The following is a 13,735-nucleotide window of genomic DNA, read 5'->3' as shown; positions in this document are numbered from 1 at the left end:
TTTATTGACTACAAAAAATTAACTTTTATTTTGGTAGAAAATATTTTTCATTAAAATATATATTACCCATACTTCTACGAAATAAAAAATAATAATATTTTTTTTCATTAAAATAAAAAGGAAACAAATAAATTTTCAATCTTAGTAACTAAAAAAAAAATTTTAAAAAATTCATTAACTACAAAAAAATATATATTTTAACAAAAAATAAATTTATTTATTTATTTATATTTTTTATTTTTATTTTTCATTCCCGCCTCTTTATTTTTTTACATTCCCGCTTCCCCCTCTAATTTTTTTCCCACCCCCTCCCCCAACAAAAAAAATCCCCAATCTCAAACCCAAAAAATTCCTAATCTTTTCGTCCCCCCCCCTCTCTCTCTCTCTCTCGATCGATCGATCGACGGCGAGCGGCGGCAGACGACAGAGAGCGGCAGACAACGGGCGAGCGGCGGCGGATGACTGAGAGCAATAAACGAGGCTGCTGTGTGAATGGAAAGGGCTCCGGAGTGCAGGAGCAGCAGCAGCGTCGTCGTCGTCATCGAAGCAGCGTCGTCGTCATCGGAGGAGCAGCGTTGGCCTCCTCTTCCGCCACCTCAACATCTCAAAGGAAGTCCCAAATACAGAGGGAAGAGATCCCACTTGGTCAATATCAATATCAGTAAGTAACTATAGCTAGACATTTCTGTTTTGCTTGAGACGAGTGAAATGGTCAGACCCAAAGCTGATAAGGTATTATGTTCAGCACATGAGTTTAAGGCTTGAAGTGGTGATACTTAGCTTTCTGGCTGCTGAATTTGTCGCAATAAATGTACTTAGATGAGAAGTTGCTGTCTCTGTAGGAGTTTAAGAGAATTTGGGATTTTAAGAGAGAGAAGAACGGACAAATAAATGGTGACCTAGACCCTTGGGACGAAGCATACTTCACAAGGTTGATGAAGTCTTCTGCTTACAGCTTGGACTCCTTGGTAAGCAACATGCTTATGTTTTCTGTTTTCTCACAGTCCACATAATTCTAGTGGATTTTGTGGTCGACCGATGACTTTAGGCAATTCTAAGGTTTTTCCTATGTTTAGAAGATTTCTGGGTTGTGATTGTTGAATAATTTATTTTATACTTTAGATTCAGAAATTGCAATGATTGTCCTTGATTTTTTTTGCAGGTTGTAGCATCATATTTTCCTTTGACACAATGTATAGAGGGTTTGAAGGTGCTGGTTGAGTTATTATTTGGTGTGACATTTCGTAGTATCCCTCTTGCACCTAGGGAGTCATGGCATACAGATGTGCTTAAAATGTCCCTTTATCACCCCGAAGAGGTACATATAAGACTTCCTTTTAAAAGTTATAGTGCTTTAATCATTTAAGAAACTACTGAGGTATAAATGAAAAGATTATAAGTAAAATGTTTGTGGCTGGTATATAGGAAAGGAGATTTGTTAATTTAGTGAACCAAATTAATTCCTTGAAGATTTGTTGAGATATTTGGAATTAATTTTGTATGAAATGAATTTAGTGCATAAGTTTCTACCTTCAAACTTAGTGTTGAGCATGGTATGATGGAGCTTTCTACCACCATGATAGTGGAATGGCTCAGTTTATTTCCCATAGGCCTTCATAGACAATCTAGTTCACATTTCGGCTTGCAAATCCATGTGAAATGTCCAGTTAGAATTAATAGTCTACAAGAATTTTCCAAAAAAGTAAACTGCTGTTAATTGTGGATGATGTTTAAAATCAAGTCATTTGCTTCTTTTTTTTTTTTTTTTTTTTTACATAATAAGAAAACTGGGTTCATTATGCTTATGATTATATTGAGGTGAGCTAAATTAGTGTTGCTTCTCTTTTTTCTTCTGATATTTATAACATAGTAGAAATTCATAGAGTGTAACTGCCACAATTAAAGAAATACATAATTAATTGTAATCAAAAGACAAACAGCTAATCAATAAACTAATTATTTTATTCATTTTTTTTTTTTTTTTAATAAAAAGAGACTTTGTAAACAAACAAGTGGGTTTCTGGAGAAGAATCGTGATTTATTACACTTGGATACCATTCAACTATTATCTTCTTGCAAATGCCACCTTCCTCAGGTATTTGCATCGTCTTTGCTTGCTCAATCTGAGAAGCCTGTTGTTGGTGCACTATATAAATCAGGTGGAGCAGACTCCCCAAAGTTAAGTGTTGTAGCAAAATTTAAGGTACATTCACTTTCTAGAGTTTTGTTTGTCCCAAAGTTAAGTGTTTCTTCTTTTATTTTTTTGCTTTCTGTGCGTATGTCTTTTGATTTGCAATTGAAGTAGCAAAACAAAGAAAAGGGTGTCTGGGCCATTTACATGGATAGTAATTTTCTTTAACAACCCATTCTATCAAATTAAAGAGGCACAACATGACTTATTCGAGGACATAAAATTTTTAAATACAAGATAGCGAATCAGAAATGTCACCAAGTAATGAGAGTATTAGTAGCATGGACACTTCTAGGGAGGACCTGTTTCCATTTTGACAACAGTTTTTAGAGTCTCTAATAAGACCTATGTGGTGAATCTCTTAGCATGACAAAGGTTTGACTTTCTTGGGAATGCAACCCACCACCCCAAATATATTTTGAAACATTTCTAAGAGGTGTACATTATATATGGCATTTGTGGGATTTCGTCTTTCATATTTTGCATTTGTATGTAGAATTTTTAGATATTTATTTACATCAAATTTTTCTTACATTATATGCATCAAAAGTATATGAATAGTAATATGATTTGGTGTCCTTATCGTGTGCATGTCCTAGTTTCTTAGGAATTGCTGTGTTAGCATATTTGTGATGTTGTGTTTGTCCCATGTGTGCGCTACATTGATGAGAGAAAAACAGATAGTATTCCTAAGCTGTACTATAGTGGGTACCAATCCTGCATGGCTAAGACTTTTGGGTTCAACTCTTGTTAAGAATGCTTCAAGAATCGAAAGTGGTGTTAACTCAAAGGCATCATAAACCATAAAAGGAACTTTTTGGACAAAAGCTTAAGCAGTGGCAAGGATGGATTTGAACTTCTTAGGTGAACTTCAATCATATTGAAAGCGATATTTTACTGAAGTTTAAAATAGTGGTGACTGATGAACCACTTATGGGGTGTATTGTTAATTAAGATCATGTACAAATTGATTACAGAGGTTTGGCCCATGTTTCTATGACTAGTCTTATTTATGATCCAGATGTAGATTCCAAAATGTAGGAATATTTCTTTATAGAATGTGAAATATGAATATTTTTCTATTTATTTTTCACATGACAAAATTGTTAATCAAAATTTTGTGCCTTGTTAATTGCCTTGTTAATATTTCTATGTACATAAGGCAGATAATAATTTTCTCAAGAAAGAAAAAAAATTATTATTTGCATATAAAAGCATATCATGCAAAATACCATTTGAGGGACATCTCTTTCACAACATCACATTCATCCAATTTTGTATCACACCGTAGAAAATCAAGCAAACTGCTAGAATATTCAACAATGTGCAATGTGGCTAAATAGGGACCCATGCACGTGCACACAAAAACCGAGCATATAGTCATGTGAGAGCATGCTAACATTAAGCATCCATGTCAAGAATCTCAATACGTCCCCTGCAAAGAAACAGTCTGGTTTATGCCTCAACAAATCTTTACACCTAAGAGAACTCCTACTTGGCTACAGAAAGTAGAATACAAACATACCCCACGCCCATTGTCAGTAATGCTCACTGAATTGTCCGCATGTAAGATGACATCTATCTTTGAAGCAAAACCTGCTTGTGCCTCATCAACAGCATTATCTAATATTTCATAAACCTAAAAGAAAGCAACATCAGTGAATCTTGTAACTCATGTTTAGATAAAATAGACTTGGCACAATGAGAAGTGTTAATGTAGAGAAGGCAAAAAAGTAAAGAAGATACCAAATGGTGCAAACCACGAGGTCCGGTGCTTCCAATATACATTCCTGGTCTTTTCCTAACAGGGTCTAAACCTTCCAGTACCTGAATAAATCAGGTAGCCATCATAGGAAAATAAACCAGAAGTAAGCCAACAGGAGAGCTAAAACAAGATTACAAGATATGTGTATATGCATACGTCTATAGTATCTTCAAATCGCTTCCATAAACACCTAAATGAATTGCATTGTGCAGTTCATCTGCTTCTTTATGACAAGAAATGTGATTTCAAAAAGGCTACTGCAAAATTTAAAAATGGAATTATGCATCTATGAACAATACATGGTGATTTTCATGGCATCTGTCAGTGTTGACGATTTCTTTTAGAGAATCAAAGAAAACTCCAAAACTATGCGTTTATTAATAATATGAATCTGCCCACAATCCAGAACATAAGTTCATAGGCCTGTCGGGAGCAGTGGGTCACACCTCATGAACATTACTTAAATCAAACAAATTCCACATGCCTTAATCCTAATCAAAGTTTTAAAAGGCATTATTGACACTAGCATTGAGGTTTTGATTTTTAGGCAACACTTCCAGATTTTTAGGCAACAAATTCCACATGTCCCAAGAGTCTTATTTATGATCCAGATGTAGATTCCAAAATGTAGGAATATCTCTTAACAAGGCAATTAACAAGGCACAAAATTTTGATCAGCCCAATTAGATCCACTTGGTTTTTGAAAATTAATTTTTTTATGCTTCTTTTTTACCTTATATATGCGTAACTGTTTTAAATCACATATAGTAGGTTTAACATATATGACTCTTGGGACATGCACGAGGAAATGATAACGAACTTAGAAGAGTTTTACAAGACGGTATAGAGCTTTCTTGCCCTCAGAATTGTAGGGGAATAATGTGTATAATTTTTGGTTATTTCTTCGTTATATTCATTTTTTTTTAAGCTGGAGATGCTTGATAATGTTTCTTATAGTATTCATATAGATTATTTTGCCAGGTTTTGTAATGTCATGTAAGATGAGTGATTTTGGAATTGGTTGTTTTGTTTGGTTAATGCTAAAAAGTCTGCCACTTGACGCCAAAGAAATGACGCCAAAGAAATTCGAGGGTCCTATATATGGGCTCCTGCTAATGACGAATTGATTTTTCTCTATTTAATTATGCATTTTTCTTTCCTACAAGTATGACATAATTCTCTCTATTGCAGCTAAAACTACCCTATCAAATTGTGGCTATTGTTTCCGGTGCTTTGAATGATGTAGCTGCAAAGAAGTATGATTTGGAAGGATGGTTTCCTGCATCCAGCACTTACAGAGAACTTGTTTCCTGTTCAAACTGCACTGACTATCAGTCCAGGAGATTAGAGATTCGATATGGGTAGAAAAAGGGTAGACTAGTAGTTATATTTTTGGATACAATAGTAGTTATATTTTTGGATGGGTGTGTATAGAAAATATTTAGTAGACTACTAGTTATATTTTTCGGTTGATGTACATGGATAAAAATTTTAAACATAATAACAAGTATTTGTTATGTCTTAAATTTTTATGTTAGATGAAATATGTAGTTTGGAATTATTTGTGGATGAAAACTTATAATAGTTGTTGATTTTAATTAAACAGGTTCAGAAATGGTTGATCTATGTATTTTGTTGAATGTTCATGATTCAATTTATTTGTTGGTTTGAATGATTTTTGCAAATTACAGATTATATTGAATAAATTGGATGGATTATTATAAATTATAGGTTTATTTTGTTGGATGTTGGCGACCAAATGTGACAATTGGCGACCAAATTAATTTTGGTCGCAGAATGTGACAATTGGCGACCAAAATTTTTAGTCGCGGAATGTGACAATTGGTGACCAAAATAATTTTGGTCGTGAAATGTCACAATTGGTGACCAAAAATTTTGGTCGCGAAATGTCACAATTGGCGACCAAATTAATTTTGGTCGCAGAATGTCACAATTGGCGACTAAAATTTTTGGTCGCGAAATGCCACAATTGGCGACTAAACTAATTTTGGTCGCAAAATGTCACAATTGGCGACCATTTTTTTTGGTCGCGAAATGTCATGATTGGCGACCAAAAAAATATTGGTCGCAGAATGTTACAATTGGCGACCAAATTTTTTGGTCGCGAAATCCAACTTTTGGCGACCAAACAAATTTTGGTCGCGGAATGTCACGATTGGCGACCAAATTTTTTGGTCGCGGAATATCACGATTGGCGACCTAACTTTTTGGTCGTTGAATGTGATAATTGGCGACCAAACTTTTTGGTTGGGAAAATATTACTTTTCGCGACCAAAGTGTTTTGGCGACAAAATAAATTAGTCGCGGTAATTACGTATTTAGCGACTAAAAATTTAGTCGCAAAATCCAACTTTTGCCGACCAACCACAATTTTGGTCGGGAATTACTTTTGCCGACCCTCAATTGGCGACCAAACTAGCGACCAAAAAAATTGGTCGCGGATAACTTTTGCCGACCAAAAATTGACTTTTAGCGACCAATTTTTTTGTTGCCAAAAGTGTAAATTCTTGTAGTGTAATTAACATACACAAAAATTAATTAATTAAAATTATAAATTTTATTTTAAAATTTAAACTGTCTTAAACTAAAACATTCATAATATTACAATATTAAACGAAAGCATAAGGTTAATTTTATATAAATGAAATAACTCATTTTTTTTCTTCTTTTCCTGATGTGGAATTGTGTAAAATAAAAATCCAAACTGTTCTAACCAAACAATAAAATCAAATGACCTAATTTCCTTCTATACATTTTTGAAAACCATCCTTTTTATTATATAGATACTTATATTTGCTCTATTTCTAACTTTTTTTTTTTATTTGCAAACAATTTTTATCTATTAAATAAAATATTCTTTTTTATTGTTTGTAATCAAGGATTATAGAACTTCCATTCTTCCTATTTATGTATCCAAACACATCTAGTGTGTAGTACATTCACCATTAGCTAACTTCTAGCCATCATTAATATTAATGTTACTGTTAGCCATAATGTAAAGTAAAACTTGAGTTAATTTATTAAATATGATTAGGGACACACCATCAATCGAATTCAGGTATATGTTTGAAATTAGTATTGCTTTTATTATTATTATTATTATTATTATTATTATTATTATTATTATTTGTTGGCATTAGTATGGCTCGATAATACTTTACTTTCTTATGAATAATTTAAAATTTTATTTCATTGAGAGTGTCTTTAAGCACGGTCATTCACTAGTATTTTGATAAAACGGTTGAAAATTGCAATTAAACTAATGAATCAGTCAAATCGAAATCGGTTAATCCTACCCAGCTAGGTTAGAAGACTAACCAACTCACACAACAATTAATTAATTGAAATTTTTAAAATTTAAATTGTATTGAACTGAAATATGAATGGCACTACAATATTAAATGGAAGTATAAGGTTCACTTTTTATAAGTAAAACAACTCAATCATTCTTTCCCTGACGTGTATTGTGTAAACTAAAAACTAATAATTGTTTAGGTCAAAAATTTATTTCAAATCAAACAAATCTAACCAAGATATGTTGATAAAACCATTAAAATCGCAATTAAACTGCTAAAATCTTAGTTAAACCAGCAAATCAATCAAACTGAAAACAGTTCAACCTAATTAGTTAGGTCAAAAGACTAACCAACTTACATAAAAATTAATTAGTTAAAATTTTAAATTTTAATTTAAAATTTAAACTGTCTTGAACTAAAACATGTATAATTCTACAATATTAAATGGAAGCACAAAGTTCACTTTATATGGGTGAAACAACTTCTTTTTTTCTTTTTTTTTTCCCGGTGTGGGATTGTGCAAAATAAAAGTCAACAATTGTTTCGGCGGGCAATTTATTTTGAATCAAGCAAATTCAACCGTTCAATATTTAATTAAATCAATCCACACCATTCTAACTAATTATTAAAAAATTTTAAAACCATCCTGTTTTATTACATAGATTATAATAAAAGTCTATAAAAGTAAAATAGTGCACATAATACTTCGAATATAGAAAAAATGATCTATTAGAATATAAATTCAAATATATGGGATTAAATAGAATACAAGGATGCTTTGTAGATTTATTGAACTATCAGCCGGCCTCTAAATGAGATTATAAATAAAATTCTCTTTTTGATTTTTATTTTTTTTTTATAATTTAAATGAGGCATAGAATAAGGCTATATTTCTGTTACTCTATGCCAAACTAACAATTCACACGGCTACAATATAGCTAATAGAATTAGGAAAATAATAGGTAAGCCCACTTTTTAAATTGAGTGATTTGTAAAAGAGATAATTGCTTAATGTTTGAAGAGAGAGAGAGAGAGTTGTTATAAATATTTTAATTGATCGTCACATTATTGCGTTTCAAAGTAGGTCTAAAAGTTTAAAAAGTGGTTCTAACTTTTAAACTAGAATAACAATATCTATAGAATTATAGAAGGAATAGAATTTATCTTTTGGTAAAGGTGATAAATGAACTAAACGGCTCGAGCTCAATTTGTTTTCTCAATTCTTAGGTAAACAAGATAATCTGCAACATATTAAAATTTTCAAACCAAAACTAAACAATCAATCACTCATTCTAATCGGTTCAATAAATATAAAATTATACAAATATACCAAACTACTAGAGTTCGGCTCGACAAAACTTGTTCAAAATTAGCTCAAAAATTTAATGAACCAAATTGAAATAAACTTTAAAACAATAATATATGACTTCATACAGTAGCGGAGCCAAAAAAATTAAATTAGAGAGGGCACTTATTAATTACAATATCGAAAAATTTTACAAAAATATTTCAATAAGTTTTTACGATTAATTTCGAGAAACATCAAAAAAATAATGTTATTTGTAACTAATGTATCATGGATAATATAAAACAAAATATGGATATAAGTCTTAAAATAAATTATTATATAATGATAAAATTAATTTGGGTAAATTGTGCAAATAATCCCTGTAGTTTACACGATATGTCAATTTGGTCCCTGTAGTTTCAATTTTCTCGATTTTGTCCCTTAATTTAACGGATTGTGTCATTTTAATCCAATAAATAACGGTTATTAAGTTAATTTAACGGAAAGTCAAACAATGTGTGAATTTGGTTTAGTCAAACAGGGACCAAATTGACACATTGTTTGACTTTTTGTTAAATTAATTTAACAACCATTATTTATTGGATTAAAATGACACAATTTGTTAAATTAAGGGGCAAAATCAAGCAAATTGAAACTACAGGAACCAAATTGACATATCATGTAAACTACAAGGACTATTTGCATAATTTTTTCAATTAATTTTGTATACAAAATTTGATTAAAAAGTTAATATAATGGTAATACCGCGTCATCATTGGTATGTGATATCATCCACTAATTGTAAATAAACACAAAGAGAGTGAACCTCACATGTCAAATATAACTAACAATCCAATAAATTTCATATATTTATAATGAGATTACTTATATTTACATGTCACTAATGATGACACCATCGTTACATTCAAAAAATTTCATAAAATTTTCATAGATAATATGATTTATAGTAGTCTCTTCATTTTCAATCAAAACAATTATTATTGTTCTCATAATTTTTAAAATTTCATTGACATTCTGTAATAATATTTTTATAATTTTTTATTTAAAATATTTTCTTTATGTTTGCAAAATAAATAAATAAATAATCTCAAAATCCATGGGGCATGTGACCCTCCTGGTCCTTACTCCCGCCGCCACTGACGTCATACAAAATGCCACTCTCGAATCATTGTATCATTTTACGGATTTAGGGTGACTATTGTGTTAGGGACATAATAACCACTGTTGTGCAGCTATTTGAAAATCATGCATTATTTCTTTTGTATGTTCAATTTATATAGAAAATTTTGGTTTCACTATGTTATTCGGATTTTGATGCTTTACATTCTTCATTTCATTTTATAAGATTGTAAAAACACGATAAAAAATAAAAATCAACTATATATAGATAACTAGCTAAAAATCAATAAGTTTGTCACAAATCTTCAACAGATAAGAAAATGTCTTGGTCTAGGAAGGTGAATTAGAATAGTGGCTTGAGTCTGATGCAGTCTCGTGTGTTGCTCTTTTGATTGCTTGTTTGAGTTGGAATTTCTTCAACTCTGTCTGCCATGTTTTCTTGTCCTCTATTTTTCTGCTTTGGGGTGCACATGATTAGCCAGCCTAGCTGGGATGCATAACTTTGGCAATGATGCAGGTCTTCCAAAGTTCTTTTGTATTCTTTGTATCTCTTTTTGCCTCAATGAAATTTCTTTCTTTGCTAATCAAAAAAATATATATAGATAAAAAGTTGACAAGTCTAAAAACTTTCTTGAACCATTCTGGAATTTAAATTAAAGATTTGTTGTATGCATTAATTTTTTAAGCCTCAAATTTAACTGACGATTCTATTTTATTTTATTGTTATTTGGCAGTGTTTCCCATAGTGAAAAAGAAGGCTAAAAATTGCAGAAGGACCACCATACTTGCCCAAGGATGTCGAGTTGAAGCCACGCGGGGATGATGCTCACTTCATCTATGCGGAGAAGCAAACAGTTGGCTGGGCAGATGGTGTCGGTGCACTACAGGAAAAAGAGGTTTAGGCGGCGTTTTTTTAACGACGCATTTTTAAACGTCACTTTTTTTAACATTTAACGACGTTTTATAAAACGTCGCATATTTATTCAACAAAACGACACCGTTTAATAATAGGAGGCGTTTAAAACGCCTCCGAATGTGTTGTGCCTCACGCGCTTGGTCTCCTCTTTTCAAAGCCTAATTTTGAATCTCGGACTCACCTAAGACCCAAATTTTCGAGCTCTCTCTCTCTCTCTCTGTGAATCTCAGAGCGATTTCGAAGCTCCACCACTGTCTCTCTTTCTCTCTCTAAATCTCTCTCTCAACCCTCTCTAAACCCTTATCAGAGCCATTCAGAGATTCATCTCAGTGATTTCATCACAAAGATTCAGAGATATTTCATCTCAGTGATTTCATCGCAGAGATTCAGATCGGTCTCCACCATCTGCACCATCGTCTCCATCATCATCTACACCATCGTCTCCTAAGGTGAGCTCCACCGTCTCTCTTTCTGTTTTAGTGATTGATGAGTTGTATATGCTCTAGTTCGCCCCCAATCCAAGATTGATCCATATGAGGTTAGGGCCTGTGCTAAACAGGTTGTGCAAGATCAGCGCCGTCTGAAGGTTGGTCTTCCAATCTCAGTTTTATCGATTCTTCTCTCTCTCTCTCTCTCTCTTTCTGTCTCCCTCTCTCTCGATCTCTCAATCTCTCTCGATATGTCTCTCTCGCACAATCTCGTTATATGCGTACACATTGTCTGTACTTTTTTTTTGGATAATTTTTTTGTCTCCTAAAAATCTCTCTATACAAGTATATATATATGTATTGATTGAATAATCATCCTTATTTTATTTTCAAGCTCTCAAATGATCCAATCGTTGATCGATAGTGATGGAAAAAATCAACTCCTGTGAGAAAAGAAACCCTTTCTCATTGGAGGTAAGTTCTAATATATTTGTTTACATGTTTGTTCTGGTTTTGATCTTGTTTAGATTTGAATTGGACAACTCTGTGTTAGCTTTTTGTTCATTGTTTGGGAATTGATATCAATTTATTAGCATTTGTAGTTTGAATGCCATGTTTTGTTCATTGAAAATACAGTTAAGTTAATAAAACGACATTTAATTTTTATTATGTTGGACTGATTTTGTTTTGCCGTTAACAGAGGACAAGCATTTTGCACTACTGCTGCTGTCCTGGGAGGAAAGAGCTTGGCATCTCAGATATCTGAGTTCTATCCAATCAGAGGGTAATATGAAAACAAGGGTTTTTAAGATCTATATTAATATTATACCATGTACTACCTTAAGAAATTTTCTATTTATCCTTTTTATATAATATATTATTACAATATCAGATATCAATCAGATTGATTTACTTAGATTAAAGTCTGAGTCAGATATCAATAATCGTATCTTTTTCTTTTTCTTTACTGGTGGGTACTGATGCTTTTACCTCTCATGTTTATGCACTTGAAAATTGGCATTATACCTTTGTATGTCAAAAAGAACTGTGTATCATTCTCTCGCTTATTGCTGTACCATTTGCCCTGGATCAGACGAAGGGTCATCTCCCTTTCATCAAACACAAGATGAAAAATCTGACAAAATAAATTGCTCACTTTGAACAACATATTGATTGGATTTCCAAGTTGATGTAGATTGTTATTGTGACTTGTATATAAATATAGTTGGTGGAATGTTGAAATTCAAGAACTTCGTTATGGTTTATGAACTACAAATAACTCATTTTGGAGCAGTTGGAGTTGTAAGAGAAAAAGGGGCAGATGAATGTGTGGGTTTAACTGTTTCTGATTTAATGAAGTAACTGTTGAACATGATCTTGCATTTGTCTCATTTTTTCTCCTCCAAATTATTTATTTCTAGTCCTCTCACTGCCACTAATACTATCTCATATTTGAGTTCATGGCCAGTAACCCCATATATTCATTGTGCATGTCACATCTGTATCTGTTACTAACTGGACTATAATCTTCTGTAGGTCACTATGTTGTAATATGTGGCTATGATGCTATGACAGATGAGTTTGAGATTAGAGATCCAGCGAGCTCTGGGTACATCACTTGTTTTCCCTCTCCTTTAAACATCACTCTCCACAAACATTGGAAAAAACAAAAAACAGAGCTGTTCTTTTTTTTAGTTCTTTTTTTTTTTTTGGTCATAAGAAGATGATTAACACCTAAGCATGTTGATTAAGTAAAAGAGTTGTGGAATCCTTTAGTGAATGCTTCTCGATGTGTGTTAGTTAATTTGAGAAAATACAGTGAAAAGGTTGGAAACTAGTCTTTTTCTTCCCCAGGATGTGTGTCTACACGTGCATGCACATTTAAATTTGAAATGTTTTGGGTCCATTTGAAGAAATCTAGTAAGTGTGAAGCTTTGTGCGAAATCTCATTAAAAGAGGCATCTTAACCAGAAGTTCACTATGTTGCGAAACTTTACCATGCCATAATGCACTGAGTTTTACAATTTGTGCAAATCTTTGCTTGAGCAATTAGTTTTGTTTATTGTAGTTTCCACTTTGGATGATTGTGCAGGAAACATGAGAAGGATGGGATCTTCCTTTTATGATCTCATATTGTTTGAAATGTCTTGCTGGCTATATTTTTGTTATCGTGCGTTGAAGGAATGGGAGCTATATTCATTTGAAAAGTTATAAAGGATGATACTGCAGATTTTCACTTTCCAGAATTCAGTATGGCTGCCTGGAAAAGGATAAAAGGCATGAAAAATGAAGTAGCTATTCTCATGTTAAATACTTTGACATTTGTCGTGCCATCTTGTTAAGCGCTACGGGCCATGTTCTTTGATGAAAAATGATAGTTGGGTAGTGTGGATCCTGATAAGTACTAGACACTAACTACTTGACTCCGAATTTGGAGTAAAGGTATTTTGGTATTTCCGCACTTGTGACTTGTTGTCTTGTTTTAATAACCTATGTTAGGAGGTCGTTGTGAGGAATTGTTACACCTAACCAAGATCGGTGAAAGATGAAACACAAATAAGAATAAAAACAAGAATCTAATCAAGCACACGAGAACACAAATTTACGTGGACTCCAAACTAGGGCCACGTCCACGGCTATTAGGTCTTTGTTTCTATTTTTCTTTTTTCTTCCCCTTCTTTTTATATGTT

The 13,735-nt window shown here is 32.6% G+C and overlaps 1 protein-coding gene across 1 annotated transcript; it reads left to right on the top strand.

Moving 5' to 3' along the window:
• Positions 1-321: 321 nt before the first annotated feature.
• LOC145804472 (uncharacterized) lies at positions 322-5,482 on the top strand. The gene is made up of 5 exons (XM_082898436.1): positions 322-661; positions 843-968; positions 1,163-1,318; positions 2,096-2,203; positions 5,148-5,482. The coding sequence occupies exons 2-5, from the start codon at positions 936-938 to the stop codon at positions 5,319-5,321; spliced, it is 471 nt and encodes a 156-aa protein (XP_082754562.1). The 5' UTR covers positions 322-661; positions 843-935; the 3' UTR covers positions 5,322-5,482.
• Positions 5,483-13,735: the final 8,253 nt, after the last annotated feature.

Source organism: Camellia sinensis, chromosome 12 (assembly GCF_055761805.1).
Source record: "Camellia sinensis isolate YWXY chromosome 12, ASM5576180v1, whole genome shotgun sequence".
NCBI classification, from domain to species: Eukaryota; Viridiplantae; Streptophyta; class Magnoliopsida; order Ericales; family Theaceae; genus Camellia; species Camellia sinensis.
Note: the sequence above shows the minus strand (reverse complement) of the source record. Positions and strands in the feature narration are given on the sequence as shown.